General features: G+C 50.8%; 6 protein-coding genes across 6 annotated transcripts; 2 read left to right on the top strand and 4 right to left on the bottom strand.

The window, feature by feature from the left end:
* Window positions 1-1243: 1243 nt before the first annotated feature.
* EPUS_06047 (uncharacterized protein) lies at window positions 1244-3211 on the bottom strand (the record flags this gene model as incomplete). Its single annotated transcript, XM_007803736.1, has 1 exon — window positions 1244-3211. The coding sequence occupies one exon, from the start codon at window positions 3209-3211 to the stop codon at window positions 1244-1246; it is 1968 nt and encodes a 655-aa protein (XP_007801927.1).
* A 1356-nt stretch (window positions 3212-4567) lies between these two features.
* On the top strand, window positions 4568-5344 carry EPUS_06046 (uncharacterized protein; the record flags this gene model as incomplete). The annotated part of the gene is made up of 1 exon (XM_007803735.1): window positions 4568-5344. The coding sequence occupies one exon, from the start codon at window positions 4568-4570 to the stop codon at window positions 5342-5344; it is 777 nt and encodes a 258-aa protein (XP_007801926.1).
* A 100-nt stretch (window positions 5345-5444) lies between these two features.
* On the bottom strand, window positions 5445-8813 carry EPUS_06045 (uncharacterized protein; the record flags this gene model as incomplete). Its single annotated transcript, XM_007803734.1, has 3 exons — window positions 5445-8203; window positions 8290-8528; window positions 8587-8813. 3 exons carry the CDS (start codon window positions 8811-8813, stop codon window positions 5445-5447), a joined length of 3225 nt encoding a protein of 1074 aa, XP_007801925.1.
* Window positions 8814-8964: 151 nt separating this feature from the next.
* On the bottom strand, window positions 8965-10397 carry EPUS_06044 (uncharacterized protein; the record flags this gene model as incomplete). Its single annotated transcript, XM_007803733.1, has 2 exons — window positions 8965-10074; window positions 10140-10397. 2 exons carry the CDS (start codon window positions 10395-10397, stop codon window positions 8965-8967), a joined length of 1368 nt encoding a protein of 455 aa, XP_007801924.1.
* A 2251-nt stretch (window positions 10398-12648) lies between these two features.
* Window positions 12649-13289, top strand: EPUS_06043 (uncharacterized protein; the record flags this gene model as incomplete). Its single annotated transcript, XM_007803732.1, has 3 exons — window positions 12649-12780; window positions 12845-12915; window positions 12992-13289. The coding sequence occupies 3 exons, from the start codon at window positions 12649-12651 to the stop codon at window positions 13287-13289; spliced, it is 501 nt and encodes a 166-aa protein (XP_007801923.1).
* An 819-nt stretch (window positions 13290-14108) lies between these two features.
* On the bottom strand, window positions 14109-16078 carry EPUS_06042 (uncharacterized protein; the record flags this gene model as incomplete). Its single annotated transcript, XM_007803731.1, has 3 exons — window positions 14109-14844; window positions 14935-15708; window positions 15834-16078. The coding sequence occupies 3 exons, from the start codon at window positions 16076-16078 to the stop codon at window positions 14109-14111; spliced, it is 1755 nt and encodes a 584-aa protein (XP_007801922.1).
* Between the last annotated feature and the right edge of the window lie 825 nt (window positions 16079-16903).

The following is a 16903-nucleotide window of genomic DNA, read 5'->3' as shown; positions in this document are numbered from 1 at the left end:
AAATAAAATAAAATAAAAAGTCGAACCTCATTTCGTTGTTTATTTCATCTCATTTCCTCTCATCTGACCTACTTGATCTTGATTGAAATCAGGGGAATTCTTTCTTTCTTTCATTCTTTCATCATCATCAGCCAGCAGCAGTAAAGTTCCCCCAATCAACAAGCACATACATACATGCACATAATGCACATACAGCATACAGCATAATGTCTTGTCTGAGATGGATGCCTATCCGAGAGAGAGGGGGGAAGGGTGGGGGCAAATGAGGGAAATAGGGTCGGCGAGGTCTCTCTGTCTACGTACGGCGTGTATCAAAAATCCGGTAGTTGAAATTTAAACACATCGCTATCACTACTACTGCTACGAGAGGAAGGGGAAGGGGAAGGGAGAGGAAGGGGAAGGGGAAGGAAGAGGAAGGGGAAGGAAGAGGAAGAAGAAGCAGCAGCAGCAGAAGAAGAACAGAAGAAGAACAGAAGCAGGGTCAGATGATGGGAGGGTCGGATGAGTATGTACTCCGGACAGGACAGGACAGGACAGGACAGGACAGGACAGGACAGGACAGGACAGGACATGAGCGAGGCGTAGTAAATAAAGGCCGGGCAGGTAGGTAGGTAGGTAGGTCGGCGTCACATCGTCGCGGATTAGTATGTGTATAGGATGGAGGGACGAACAGGCCAGGTATGGGGGGCGGGCAGTCAGTCAGTCCGTCAGTCAGTCAGTCAGTCAGTCAGTCAGTCAGTCAGGCAGGCAGGCAGTCAGTCAGTCAGGGAATTTACAAAGGCAGGAAAGCCAGTCGGCTGATCGATCAGAGAGGAGGAAGAACATCAATACAATTATAGGATGTGGTGTTCTGTAACCAATATTTGTAACTTATAGATCGAAATTCTTCGTAGGGGACTGCTATAACCAGGGCGGCCATGTTGAAAAAGGCCAGTCCATCGATGAGCGTTGATAGCTTCCCCGACATTTGTCCTCGGTCTTCTGCATTTTTCCTTCTTCGTGCTCCAGTTGTTCGTTTTAACTGTTATGGGTATCTCATATGTTGAATTCCTCGAGAAAGGAAATGGACTCAATGGCCATCTCTTCCAGCCCTTTTGTGTTGAATACGCCCTGCCAATACACCCCCAAGAACGCCTTAGTCCCAAAGCTGGAAAGCATATCCTACGTCTTCTGCCTAAAAACCCCGTAAGCAGGTCGCTTTGATGGTCTGTCTAGTGTGCAGCTCTCTAGGGTGGGCGCCACTCTAGTTTCTCAGCTGGCTTGCTCCGGTAAATTCCGCGCCCGTGTACGGCTTTGGCTTCGGCTTCGGCTTCCGCTCTGCGCTTCCATTCATTTCAACCACGGTCCCATTAGCCTCTATGGGACGGTCTTGCTTCGCTTCTTCAGGAGTGCCGTTGCTTTGAACTCCATTTGTGCATGGCTGGCCCTCTACCACCTTGTCCATATCATCTACCTGGAGGCCGTCAAAGATCCGGAAAATCTCCTTCTCTTGATGAAAATCATTGTTGACGATATTGATGAGGAACCATTCGTTCATCAAACCTTCGATAAGTCGCCGGTGGGATGACTCAGAAGGATAACACCTAGACCAATCATCTCCAAGTCTGTACGCTTCGTCCTTCCATGCCAAGAAGCTGACCGTTTCCACGATTGTAGGCTGGACGATTTCGCGGTTCGGGAAGATGCCCCAGGTTACCGCATTTGGTCCCTCATCGCGTGTATTGGTCCGAAGCTCGCCATTCTTGCTGACAGCATAGTAAGTGAGATCTTTGTTTGCAATGATACGCTCTAGAATGGTTTCGATCAGGTTGGGAGAGATGAAAAGTTCTAGATAGGCTTTCTGATAGACGTAACCATTCGCGGGTCCCCAGCCATGGACTGGATGGTTGGAAGCAACACCATTGATAGCGGGCTGAGAATTGATAGTCAATAACCCACGTTCGTTTAGTGAGAGGAGTTCTGGCTTGATGGAGTCCGCTTCAGGGGAAATGCCAGCTTCACTCCACGGCAAACGATCGAGCTCCCCGTTGAGGTACCTGACAAAAAGGCGTGAAATATCTTGCAGGCTGGAAGGTTGTCCCCAAAGCTTTGTATTGGCCTCGTTTGTTCCTTTCAGACCAATACCATAAGCGTCAAGTTCACCGAAAGCAGGAGATCTGCTGTCACCCCACCGACCATTTGGGAACTCATCCCAGTCGGCCGTGCGCGCGACATACGAGGTGTTTCGGTTCCGCCAGAAAATTGGCCGCACTGTTTCGTCACGGCGATTCAAGCCCAGTGATTGGCGCCATGGAAGCGGCTTGAAAAGTGGTGAGCCGGATGTAGTGGGCGTGAGCGACAGATGTTCCAAAATCATTCGAGTTGCTTGCGCAAGATTCATGGTGTAGAAATGGAGATGTAGTATACCAGCGTCAATGATCTTTCGGCACATATCTGCAATGAGCCCTTTACCGATTTCACGAACGGCGGCATCATCGTTTTTTACGGGCTCAAGTGCAGCGTTCCAGGCGTCTGGGACATGGCACCTTGTCCAGTCGACTCGTCGCTGGAACGAGGCATGAGTAGAGATAGGCATAATTCCGGGAATGATGGGCACGTTGATTCCTCGCTCTCGACATTTCTTGACCCATGCAAGGAAGATGTCAACGTCGTAGAACATCTGCGTAACGATAAAGGTGCCACCAGCATCTACCTTCTGCTTAAGGTGATCAATGAGCAGGTCGACATCATCCTGGTCATCACATCCTTCGGGATATCCAGCAACGCCAATGTCGAAGTGATTACCGTATCGGGACTTGATGTAGCTGACAAGATCCTTGGCATAACGAAAGCCTCCCTCCGTGGCTTTCCACTTCTCGCTCTCGCGGGGAGGGTCGCCTCTCAGCGCAAGGATATTAGTGCAGCCTGCTTTATATGCTTGTTGAAGTGCTTGATCCACCTTTTCCTTGCCCATATCTGTGCATGTTAGGTGCATGCAGGTTTCGAGACCATAGTGCGTCTGAGCCGCATTGACCATTTCACAGGTCAGTTGAGAGTGGCGTCCTCCAGCGCCCCAGGTGATATCGATAAAAGCTGGACCGAGGTCGTGCATACGGTCCATACGATCATATAGATTCTGCACACCTTGTGCTGTTTTGGGAGGGAAGAACTCGAAAGAGAAGGTGGGCTTGGAAGCTTCATACGAAGCAGCCAGCTTGCCGGAAATATGCATCTTGAGCAATTTTCAATCTGTTTCGCAACGAGAGGTCAGTTCCAAGACGTCAAGACAACGAGAATATGCTTTGTTTGCTTGGAGGACACAGAGCCCTCTCCAACGAGAACAGAGTGGGCGATTGTGATCTTCGTACGACCATCGGTCCCAGAACAAACGTGAGCTGTTGAAGCTTACATGTGATACTGTCTGCGACTGGGGCGTTTGGAGTCAAGAGATGGTTGTATGCAGTAGTGACTGAAGTGTAGCATATGCCACTGCAAAGAAGGTCATCCAAAGTAACGTTTGCGAGCCCACCTGTCTGCCAATTTACGAAACATGAACCACGGCGGTAGTTTAGAAACGTTGGAAGGGCGGTAGACTTGCAGGGCAAGGTTGAGCGTTCGAATGCAGCTAAGGGTCGTAGGTAGTGATGTGGTAAGAGGAAAAGATGTGGGCAATGGACGAATAAAAGCGGATGCTTCGACTGCGGTGTTGGGAGGGAAATTTTGGGGTTCAACCCACTCAGTGCAATGCTTGGCAGGGACTCTGGACAATGGACAATGTTCCACCCTGAGCAGCAGCACCGGAGACTTTTTCCCTGCTAGCTATGAATTGAACACAAGGACTTGGTGAAGGAGAGGAGCATGTGTCGAGGAGAAGGAGGTGTAATTCAGGAGGAGAAGCCATGCCTTGCCGGATATTCGCCTTGAACTCCCACAGGATGGCATCCTTGACCCACTGCAGTATGCAGTATACTGCCACTGGAACTTAGGCATCCTTCCACCACCGGGCCGGAGTCGCCAATCTTGGCAAGCTGCTCTCGAAGTTGCTGTCGACTCGGACCGACCCTGATACAAGACCAGCAGCAGAGAATGGAGATGGACAATCTCGTGTGTTCTCGACATCGAGTCTCAGGTCAGCACGTTAACGTTCATAAAATAGCTTCTACAAAGACAGAGAGCAAGAAGATGGAAAGTAAATTGTTCTATCTATTAAGGAGCTGAAAGCGTAGGCATACGTACAAAATAGGCTGTACGGTACAGTACATCAAAACTTGCTCCCAAATTGCCTTAGAAAACGACAAATTACACGCAGGCGGACAGTAGGAATGACAACGTAGAAAACCTGGCCAATAGGCACTCTCACATACGGAGTACAGCTTGACAAGAAATAACAGAGAAGCAGGTATAGGCCCGTCTAACTTCGTGCCCTAATCACAAGCCCTAATCACCTCGTCCCCTCCCAGCCTTTGACCTACCGTAGTGTTCACCAGTCAGTTATTACCGAGCGTCACCCTTCTAACTACATCTCTCGCAGCAAACTCAGATCCTCTTCCCTGCAACCCTTCTGCCCATTTTCCACCCAAAGACCAGCATGAGCGACGCCAAACACACCCTCCTGCCCCTCCTCCCCACCACCTCCGCCCTAACCTTCGGGACCTACACGCTGAAATCCGGACGCCAATCGCCCTACTTCTTCAACTCGTCGCTGCTGTATACCGCCTCCCTGCACCACGCCGTCTGCAGCGCTTACGCCTCCGTTCTCACCTCTCCGCCCTTCACCTCCAAACCGCAATCCCAGTACTCCTCCTCCTCCACCCTCTCCGAATCCAGCAACCCTACCCCCATCCCAATCCCCACATACGACGTCCTCTTCGGCCCTGCCTATAAAGGTATAGTGCTGAGCGGCAGTATCCTCCCTTTCCTCCTCCTCCAAGCCCAGCACACCACCAACCCAACGACCATCTCGCCATTCCATTCAATATCATACGCCTACAACCGCAAAGAGCCCAAACCGCACGGCGAAGGCGGTTCCCTCGTCGGCTGCCCCGTCAAGGACAAACGCGTCGTGATCGTTGACGACGTCATCACAGCCGGCACAGCAATCCGCGAAGCCGTCAACCTGATCCGCGAGGAAGGCGGGATCGTGGTGGGAGTGGTGGTATTGCTGGATCGGCAGGGGAGGGGGGGGGAGGAGGAGCCAAGATCCGCATTGGGGGTCGCGAGTGAGGAGTTAGGAGTCCCGGTCAAGGCGGTGATAAGGTTTGAGGATCTGATTGGGGCGGTGGAAGAGGGGAGGATTCCTGGGGCGGGTGAGGAGGAATTGAGGAGGATGAAGGAATATAGGGAGAGGTACCGGAGTCGTGATTGAAAAGGGACCGGAAGTTAGAAATATTATTTGGAACCAGAAAGGGAAAGGAACCGGCTTCGGGGTGGGAAGAATACGTTACGGGTTATTTGATAGGGACGAGCTACCAGAATATCCCCAGTCCAACCGCCTTCACGATCCACACAACCCAACTCAGAGACCAGACCAGCCAGCTCCCGGCCCTGGCGAACACAGCAAGCACCCTCCCCACCATCATGGCCACCGCTCCAAGGATCAGACAGTATACCACCGCTTTGACACAGTCCCTGACGAAACCGCCGACAGAGCTGCTCTTGCCAGGACTGATCCTACCAGTCTTCGAGTAGATATAGGCTACCCGGTAAGCCCTACCTGCGGTGTCGAATACGTGCTTGCTCATCTCCAACAGTTTTACCACGATCAGCTGCATGAGAGCAAGTAGCTGCGGATGCTTCTTCAGCCACATCTTCAACGCGCCGAATGGTACGACAAGAGCTTCCACGATTGTTCCGATGCTAGCATTAGTTGGCATATCCAAAGTCTTGACACTTGAGCCCGAGGCATTGCTGGCGATCCTTTTCCCTTCCTTGCTATCCCTTGCATCGCTGCCACCGCCGCCACCGCCACCCCAGAAGGTTTGAGGGCCCACCTTACATGGCAACCCCAAGCTGACCGGTCCACCCATCTCCCAGGGCGTTGGGGTCTCCAGCTCGGCCACTTCTTCGGTTTCAGTCTCTTGGGAACCACCCGCGCTTGTCCGAGTTCGGGTCCTTCTGCTAAGCTTCATGGAATTGCGAAAGGCTTCCTTCACTGCGCTGAAGCTCCCTGCGAGCCCGGAGGCAGACCCATCCACAGATGGAGACCTGTGTCCCAGACAGCTTCCATGACAGCCAACCACACAGCATTCTGGGCAACACCCCGCGTGATCGGCCCGAGTGCCTTGCAAGAAGCCGGAAGTACAACTCAAGTCGACCTGAGGGTCAATGTTCTCCTCCAGTGGGCTCCCTCGCGTATGGGTGAATCCATGCGTATTTAGTCGCTTGTCGCCCAAGGAGCATTCTTGGCAACGTGCACAGGTCGCCATCGGTTGACCTGCGTCTGTGGCGCCCTTTGCTCGTACTTCTCGGAGCCGGTCGAGATCTGCTGTGTTTCCGTTGCTTAGTCTGAGGGGGCGGGGAATGAGATCGCGCTCCGGACTCCCTTCCACTGGTGTGTTGTTTGCCGACACGCTGCTGTCGCTCATACCAGTCATTCTCTTCTGGTACTGCCCTGGTACTTCCCTTTGCGGGCTCACTTTCGGAACGTTCTGCGTCCCTTCGGCTCTTCCTGGCATTGCTGGACGTGATATTGTGTTGGCTCTTTGTCGTCCCAGGCGCAATGGCGAAGGTATCTCTCTCCAGCTCGAATCCACCAGCTTGTCCTCCGGTGAAAGCGGCACTGTGGTGGTGGTGGGTGTGATAGTGGGTGTGATAGTGGATGGATGAGTGTGCGCATTGATGGCTTCTGCCCCTGTCATCTTCGCTATCATCTGGCTGTTCAGGTTTGTTGTGTGCGCCTGTGGCGTTGGCTGCGCATGCTTCGAAGGGCTTGCATCGAAGACTTCCATTACACTCTGTTGCCCGGCTTGCTGCTCTGCATGTATCAACCTGGCGGGTCGATAGTCTCTCGGTGGTATCATGGGCGGGCGCCGTGGCAGAGCCGTGTTTCTCCCCTCGGTATTCGGTAGAAAATTTACCTTGCGCGAATGATTCTCGGGTTTGCTGGTCTGCGTGGGCATTGTCATTGCGGGCGGGCGCCTTGTCTCTATATTTTCCAAGCGATGAGACCGGAATTGGATATCGTTCGTCGGCTGACATGGGAGCCCTTTCCTTGAACGGTGACTGATCAAGGTGGGGCGAATCAAGACATCTGCTGTCCCGCCGCCCGGTCGCAGGCCTAAAAAAGGCATTGCCTTGGATGGAGACTCTGCCTTCAAATGTTCATGGTCATCGGCAGTGGACTCAGGTAGAGCAGGCAATGCTTTACCAACATCTTCGGGTCGGAAGAAACGAATCTTTCGAGGCGTAGGCATTGAGGAAGATCGTATCTGCTCTATAGGACCTGTCTTGGTAATCACCGTCTCTGTGCTTGCCTCTGGCAAGTCATCTCTGCGCGAGAGAATCTCAACCGACTGCTGTCGAGGTGGAGTTCCCAAAGGCTTCCTCTTGATCACGGGTTTTTGGCCAGATCTACCCTGATCTCTCGGAAGCGATCTCGCCGGAACGACAATAGCTTTAGTACGATTCGTTTTTACGTCAGAAGTTGAGATATCTCTCTTGTTCTGCTGTCCTGTTTGCTGAAAAGGTGCACTTCTGTCATCTGCTGCCGTCCATTCACCGATTCTTTGCTGTTCGGAGGTCTTCATATCTCTATTTCTCCCGTGTGTCAGCTTGGGTGGTATCCGCAATAGCCTCCCAGGTTGACGGTTGTCTGGTTCGGACGGAGGACTGGGCAGAGGAGTGGGCTCGTCTAGACTCAAGCTGACCCATTGATCACCCTTCAATCGCCATTTTGGGTGTTGAGGCATCTCTCTGACTCTGAGGAGATCCTGGTCGTCGGTTGAGCTACTTCCGCCCTGCAAAATCGGAGTCACGACACCTGTACGAGGATTCGCTCCTCGTGCGAGAAGGTAATCCTCGTGACTTACTGTCCGCATAATGCTTCTTCGCACGATGCCTTCCTCATACGAAAGATTCTGCTGCACAAGACCGTCATCAAGCAGATTTGGCGAATGACCAGCCGAACTCGTAGGATATGTTGGTGTAGTTATATCAACTTGTGGCAAGGGCCTGTTCCCAAGGCGAAAAGGAGTCTTCACATTGTGTGGAAGGTCGGGTACTTTTACTACCTCTAGGTCAATATTGTTCTTTAGCCCTCCTTTCCTGCAAGTTGAGTGTGGGCTTAGTGGGTGTGTAATGGCTGAGACGCACCCTTCTTTCTATGGCTCGGAGTTTCGTCTGAAGTGACTTCTTCAGAGATGCCAGGGATATGAACAAGAAGCGAATCAGGTTTGTTCGTAAGAAGGCCGCCCTCCAAGTCGTTTGATGGCTCATCGAGAGCCACTGACTGCCGTCCTGATCTCTTGTCCCTATGGATACCTCCTTGTTCTCTTGCACGCCTGCTAAGGAAGAATGGATTTGATGTATGCCTCGAGTGATACTGCAACCAGCTGGATGATCTCTTCTGGTGGTTTCTACCAGGGAGCGTTGATGTGGTGTGGTTCTTACGAGTTGCGTCTGGTGTCAGTTGTGGACTCGCTCTTTGGTCCGTGCTTGGGGACATTCTGATCGAGGCTCGTTGCTGGGGTACTGTACATTGTGATGATGAGGATGTTCGAGGAATGCTGCTCCGCAGCGGCGACAGAATGAAAACTTTGAACGTCAAAAGCTAGGCTATCGCCCATGGCAGGAGCAACCGGCAAGCGACTACCGCTTGAATGTCCCGAGGGTGACATGCTGCCGCCATGGCATGAGTATCGGGAGAAAAGATTCTTCCACGGCAGCTTGAAGACATGGGGAGTGCCCAACATGAATCAGGCCGAAGATGGTTCTACTGGACAAAAAGATCTGTGTACCTCGCTCATAAGCTAGTCACTATTGTTGCCATCAAAATCTTCCACTTTCACGTCTAGCATTAGACTGCAAATGTCCCCATCTTTTGGTTGCAGCTAGAGTGTTGATGCCCGTCGATGGAACACTCATCCGCTTAGCTGGGCTTGGTGGTCTCTTCTCCGGGCTCAAACTTCTTTCCCTAATGTAATCGTTGGAATATTTGCCTCTCATATCAGGACCGCCGAATGGATTTTTCTTTAGAGGCGAGTTTGCATGTGAGTAAACCCCAAGGCTTCCACCTAGACCTGGTTGTGATTCTGGCGCAGGTTTGAATTGGGGCTGTCGTATAGCAGTACTAGGTCTGATGGGCGAAGAAGAGTCGCGAAGATGTGCAGGGGTCCGAATAGGCTGCACTCCTGGAATGATGCTGGGTGTGGACGAGAGGCCTCGCGAATAGCTTGGCCGAGCAGCAACACCATCCGGATCTGTGTGCTTCGAATAATTGGGATTCGGGTTGGTCTTGAAGCCTCGATTGATCACGACTCTAGGTGTATGGACTTCAACAAAGTTATACTTTTCATCCCTGTGAGCACTATGAGATGCTTGCTCCGTGAACTGAGTTCCGACGTCCCGATACAATGGCTGGGTTCTCGGGTGGACAAATTTGGTGTCGTATTCGTGGAGGAGTTCCTTCGAGATCAATGCTGAGTCCTTCGATTGCTGCGAAAAACTCGACTGTAGCGTTGACAGCTGAACTGACAGAAGTACTGAAACAGCAATCGCAGTAACAATGGTCATGCTAGGTCTTGGATCTGCTATAGCTGTAGGCAAGAACAGGCAGTATATCAACACATGGCCAGGACTGAAATAACAGAAGAGTCTCAAGCAGACAGGCAATGGATCCCAAACGGCCAGTTCCCAGACATCTCGTTGTGGATCCGGGTGTGCTCTCGACTGCGCGTTGTCTGCCCCAAGTATGTTCGATAAAAATCGTAGAGGTGAGGATGATATTGGGGAAGAGTCTACACGGACTCGGTAAGCCGAGGGTGTGCTAGGGACAGTATCGACAGATGCTTCGAACAGTCGATAATGTCTTTTGCGCCAAAATGTGCAGGTGGCATTGACGAATGATAGAAGGGCCAAAAAATGGACCAAGAACGAGGCCTGGTTGCAGAACAGTTAGCACCGCTTCCACGAGCCAAACCTGGAAATTCATACGGAGTACTCACCAACCAGCTAAACCAGCCTGTCGCCCTCCTAGTATCCCCAAAGACATCATCATAACTTTCGGATGCACCTCGACTGTTGGCTCTTGCAACAATAAAGGTCAGATTCAGTACGAATCCGATCGGCACGGCCCATTCTTTCTCAAGCTGATCCCATCCCTGTGACTCAAATTCTTCAGACAACCAAAGAAGAAGATCGGCCGGATTCAGATAGCCCTGGATGCGTTCTAACAGCGGCTGTCGGCGGATCAGGCGTGGCATGGTTTGGTTTGGGAAACGGCACAGTTGGGAATAGGTCCAGTACTTGACTTCGCATTCTTTTAGTAGGTGCTAGATTTTCTCTTGTGACTCTTCACGTTGTGAAGTGGTGAGTTGTTCTGCACGTAGATACGTAGTACACGTGTAAACAAATGACATGCGGGAAGTTCTGAGCTTCGTCGGTTGTGGCCCGAGCTTTCGGGGATCTGCATCAAGCAAAGCTTCCTTATACTGTAATCAGACTGTGACAGCCATCATGGAATAACAATCACCACTCATACCTTTGCCTATTGAGAACACTTGGCGACGATTCAGTCTGATCATATTATCTCTTGGCCTTGCAAGCTCAGGTGAAGCTACTTTTAGAGACTTAATATGGCAGCTCCACCGTCCGCTTACAAGGTATGTCACTGGTCCGTCTGATCACGAAGCCCTTAAGTTGATCAATTTAAGGACCGACAATTCCTCGCAGTTATTGGAGACGAAGAGTATGCCTCGAGCACCATTACTCCCCACATCTGGCGCCTATCCTCCATCCTACAAAAGCTCTTCTACATTCTTCGACTGACAAAACAATAGTTCAGTAACAGGATTGCTTCTCGCAGGTGTCGGTCATGTCACAGATCCTCCAGATTCCCAACGAAACTTCTTGATCGTCGATCAAAAAACTGAGGCGAGCCAGATCGAGCAAGCATTTACACGGTTTACCAGGGAAAGAAAGGACATCGGAATATTGCTCATAAATCAACATGTAGGCATCATGCGTCTCACGCGTTCAGCCATAACCTCTGATCTTCTTCAATCCTCCTTGATAAGTCGTTCACAATGACGCCCCCATAACCGAGACAAGGGGGGCTGACGCTCAATGGATTCCAGGTTGCCGAGAAGATACGATATCAGGTAGATAGCTTTACTGAGGCGTTCCCAGCGATACTTGAAATTCCCAGCAAAGATCACCCATACGACCCAGAAAAGGACAGCGTGCTTCGAAGAGTAAAAAGACTGTTTGGGGAATAGTTTCTCAAGGGACGTGTCGGTCAATGTTGTCATCGAGGAAGGGATTATACCCTAGACGGTTCGAGCTGGAGAAGGTCTAGCATCGGGGTCTAGTGTAGAGAAGCGGAGATCTTCTCAAAATGGCCAATGTTTCTGAGATGCTGCAAGAGCAACAAGAAAGCTTTAATGCTGGGCACAGCAGATGACTAGTCATCATTGAATGGATGGCTAGGAAGAACACTGCAGCTTCATCGTCGTCCTGTACACGTGGTTACCAGTACTGGACTTATACATAGAGTGTTATGTGTCAAGCAGTCATACAACTGGAAAATGCCTAAATAGTGTAAGATTATCATCTTCGGATCGCCGCCTCGCGAAGTAGACAACTCCTATTATCCTGCCAGCCGCTGGAAGAGGGAGACAGCAGATTCATCTTCTTGCGGTACCTTGTTAGGCAATGTGATGAACTATGCCAGAGTCGTTATTAAAGGGGTTGGTCACCATAAGTTGCTCGTCTTGGAGGAAGATTGCTCTCAGGGGTGGAATTTGTTGTACTCGTTAATGATTCTGGATCAGGAAGTTACGTGCCAGCGGATCAGAAGGGTGAGACTCAAAGCCATGTTTGAACATACTACGTATAAAGATTACTAGTGTCAACATGACCAACACTGTTTACGCGCTCCCTAATTTCTTCTTCTACCTCAATACCAGGATCGCAGAAATCTTTCACACTGAAAAACAAGTCTGTCTCTATTCTATTGGTATCATCTGGAGATACCGATCGTCATTTCGGAGCGGATTCTATTGCACTCTCTCTACCGGACGTGTATACACGTGCACCTCCTTGATGGGTTTTAATTGAAAGACGCGCATTTGCTACACGTTTGGCGCATTGTTTGCACTTGCATCATTAGTGTCATCCAGTACTCCAGTAATAGATCAATACCTAGACCTAAACATTGCTCAGCGTGGGGATTAACTTTCAATATTATTAGGGTGATGCTTACCAGTGATGGGCACCTATTGGGGGGCTGGTGCAGAGGTATTTTCTAATACTTGGTACCTGCTGCAGCTAAGATGGGGGCGCCCACTTTAGCCGCGCAGGTGTGAAATAGCGCTGCAGAGCTCCCAACCAACTCTCAGCATCATCATTCAGCTTCCAACTTAGTTGTATCGCACCTCCACCATTCTACTCGCATACATAAGGCTCTAGACCTAGCCAATCACCAGTTATACCATCTTGAATCAGCATCTCATAATGAGGATACTTTCTGTTCTCCTCCCCTTCCTGTCTGCCTCCCTCGTCGCCTCCAAGTCCTTCTCGGTCTTCAGCCATGACCAGGCGCCTCTAGCCAACTCCTTCGATGTCCCAGGCAAGAACCCTTTGAAGGTGCGTTGCCACAACTTCTCAGCATATCATCTATGGCAATTAAATCCCTAACCTCCTCATCCAGTTCTGCGGCAATCCCAAAAACTACATCCTCGACATCGACAAGGTCGATCTGGACCCTAACCCACCCAAAAGGTAGGCATCCACCCCCCACCCTCTACCACGCCACCACCACCATAGCCAAACTAACCCTCCTTTTCCCCCATTACAGCAACTCCAACCTCACCATCACCGCCTCCGGCTCTTTCAGCGAAGACGTTGCCGACGGTGCCACGGTCGCCCTGACCGTCAAATACGGCCTCATCACCCTGATCAAGACGACGGCCGATCTGTGTTCGCAGATCAAAGAAGTCGATCTCGAGTGCCCGCTCAAGAAGGGAAAGATGAGCATGGTGCACGACGTCAAGATCCCGAGAGAGGTGCCTCCGGGCCAGTATACCGTGATTGCGAATGTGGTCTCCAAAGATGCGGAGCCCATCACCTGTTTAGAGACTACGGTTCATTTCTAGACTGTGCTGGGTCTTGAGAAAATGTGAGGCTGGATGGAGATGATCGACGGTGGGGGTGGGGATGAGAGTCTTGTGGGTTGAGCGCTTGAGAGGGCTGGCGCAGCAGCAGCAGCAGCAAGCTGGACTCTGTGTACAGTTGAGCATCTGAATGGATAGGGAGAAAGAGAGGCGCCTATGCGGCACGAAAAAGAGCCATGTCAGGCTTTTTCTCATTTCCATCCAACCTTGTATACAATCTTACCTCCGGCCAATGCATATATAACGCGTCTTCGTCAATCCACTTCTTTTTCCTCACATACACACATATTCTCCGTACATGGCGTGCAGCTCCTCTTTCATCCTCGTCTATACATTCTCCTTCAATCGCCAATGACTAATCTGTTTCTCTCCTTCCATCCCATCCACAAATCCTGCAGAGCCTCATTCGGTATAAAGATCAGGTCTTGTTTGCAATGTACACACATAATGTAGCCCATCATATATATATATATCCTTTCCCCCCATCTGGCTACCTCGACATCAAAAGTACTATATAGGTAAGTTGAGCAAGAGACGACTAGGAATAGGTGCGCAGTTGCTCGATACAAGAAATTTATTGACTTTTTGTGTATTACAACGAACAAGGCGCCTTCTTCCACATGTACATACGCTCTGGAGTCTTTTTCTTCCCATCCTCTCTCCTTCCTACGCTACAAATGTAACTGGCACCACATCTGGTCCCCAAACCAGATATAAACCAGCGATATCATTTTAGGGTTTCAGCCTCAGATTCCAAACCGTTCCCCACTGCAGAACCGACTCTCCCAAAAATGATCGAAATCAGCTCTTCACCAAACCCTCTCCACCGGTCCCCACTCTCCTCCTCCTCACCTTGACCCTAGCATCCCACTCCATCACCATCACCCCCAACCCCACGTACCCCTTCTTATGGCCCGGAAACCCCCTCCCATCCACGCCCTTCTTCCCCACCACCCTCTCCGTGCCCGTCTCCACCCAGTCGACCAACCCAAACTCAAACCCGAGCAGCGTCCTCGCCACCGCCGCCAGGATCTCCTGCTTGGCAAACACCCTCCCCGGACAGATGTGCGCCCCACCTCCATACGGGAAGTACCTTCCTCCACCGGTCTTCGCCGTGCTGAAGGTGACCTCCCCGCTCTTCTCGTCCGTCGCCAGGAATCTCTCGGGGTAGAAGACGTCGGGGGGAGGATCGGTCCACAGGTCCTCGTTGCGGTGCATCATCCAGCTGGGGGCCATGACCATGTTTCCCGGAAGCAGCAGGTGGCCGTCGATGGTGCAGCGGGATTTGACGTCGCGGGACAGGTTGAGGGCGTGGTAGTGGCGGAGGGTCTCGGTGTAGAGGGAGTGGAGGAGCGGGGTGCGGGTTGGGTTGAGGAGATCGGGGATGGAGATGGACAGGGTGGTGGTGTTATTGTTGTCATCGTTGGGGAGGAGACAGGATTGGACTTCGGAGAGGATTCGGGGAAGGATGTGGGTTGGAGAGGCGAGGATGTGCAGGAGCATCCAGCCGGTGGCAGGGATGGCGTTGGATGATATTCTATAGGGAAAAAACGGTGAAACGGATTTAGCTTGATGTCATAGAACTTGATGTTTTCCGGAGAGGTACATGCAATGGACAAGTACTTACCCAAACAGCAAACCGATCCTGACACCCGCTTTTGATTTAGTGCCCAGTCCCATCTTCTGGTCCATCTTTTCTCTCTCCCTGACAAACCTGGATCCGAAATATGGATCCCAGTCCTCAGTGTTCTCGATATCACCATGATTGTGCGCATCGTCCAGCCATCGACTGGCACTATTCAAAAGCCGATCTCTGGCTTCATTACCGCTTCGCGCCAGGAACCGCGGTAGTCCATATACCAGATTCAGGAAATTCTCCTCGAAGATCCAAAAGTCCTTGGCGAGATCAGGGTTCATCTCCAGCACTCTCGAGCCAAGGAACGCAGTCGTAGAAGCTGTGAACATGTGATCCTTGAACCACTCATAGAAGTTGACCGTCGCCCATTCTGCTTCTCTGCTGTTCGCTTCTGGAAGTGGGGGTATCTCAGGCGCCTGGTCCAGAACTTCACCAAACACATCCAAGAACTTCGTCGTCAGGGAATTGACCGCATGCGGCGTCAACAAGAAATTCTCGTAGATTTTCTCGACATCGTACATCCGATTCTTCTTTCCCATGTCTGTGACTTTCCCTTTGTCGTCGTGAGCTGGCTGCAGTATGGTATCGATGTCACGGTCTGGAAGATGGAAGACCGATTTCATGATCTGGCGTTCAAGTTGATCCGAGGAGAGATGTCGAGACATCTTGAACATGGCTTGGATGTTCTGGCCGCCAGTGATGATATAGCATTTTGCGGGTCCCAGCCGCGTTGTGCAGAGCTGGTGATTGGGACCAAGGGTTTTCCTGAGTACAACGCAAAAGGATGGATCTAAGCCACTGCAGTCCAAGAAAAGGTAATACAGGACGTTGGGGAGCACATGGAAATGACAGATGGTTCGAATCTTTGAGCAGTATGAACATGTACCTACTTCATATTGGCCCAAAACGACGCTTGCTCATTGAGAAATCCAAGAGCGTTACCGACCCACGGCACAGCATACGGCAGTGCCAATGGCTCTGTTGAAGGGTCTTTGTCTTCTCCATTTGCGAGCTTCCTTAAATGGGCGTAGAAGCGTAAGTTCGTGATGGTCCATGTCGCGCCGAGAATGAAAGCAACCCCAAGAGACAAGAAGAGGAGGACTTGGAAAGCGATCGGTATAGTAGTGGGTTCCATGATGCTTGTGATATAGCGAAGACAAAAAGTAAACCATAAGAATGGTAGATGTGGCGTACTATATGTAGTAAGTCATCATGCCAAGGAGGACAAGTAGACATGGGTGCAGAGATGATTGGCGGCGCAGCGCCACACAATTACATATAAAGTTGGTGGCTGCTAGAAGTATCAAGATACTACAGAGTATTCTTGAAGCAGATACTCCGTACAGCGGTTACCTACAACCTAAATGAATAATCTCCACAAGGAAATATTCAGCATGATGTGGATACCATTATACATGCCAAATTGCCCAGTCTTGTACAGACATATACATACCTTCTGCCTGGGACTCTGTCTCTCCCGCATGCTGGATGGTGATCGACAGAACTCTTCAGAGACAAGCTATGAAGACTTTCCATACATAGAAAAGTGGGAAGACGAAGAGGATTCCATCTGGACTCAAGATCTCAATCATGCTCATTCATTTCCCTCAACCAACATATCTAATTTCCGCTCTATCTCCACAGATACAGTCGATCAGTCAATCGACAAACCACCTCTCTAAAGATACTGACTGACCATTAGGAATAGAAGATTAGGTGGACATGGCTAAACGCTGCAAATAATCAATCCTCACAGATCGACCAGTCTAGTGAGAACAAAATCCCCATTTGAGACGCCAAATCTGCTCCCCCGCCCCAGCGCTACCATCGAGGAGCGCGCATCTGTATGCGAATACTGTAGAGATACAGATGGATCCGTTTTTTCATAACATGAGAATATGTAATGGTGGAATATACATTCGAGTCGTTGCAAGAGAGAGCCTCGCTGGGAAGGTGTGAT

Source organism: Endocarpon pusillum (genome assembly GCF_000464535.1).
Source record: "Endocarpon pusillum Z07020 unplaced genomic scaffold scaffold2714, whole genome shotgun sequence".
Taxonomy (NCBI): Eukaryota; Fungi; Ascomycota; class Eurotiomycetes; order Verrucariales; family Verrucariaceae; genus Endocarpon; species Endocarpon pusillum.
This window is presented reverse-complemented; position numbering and strand designations above follow the sequence as displayed.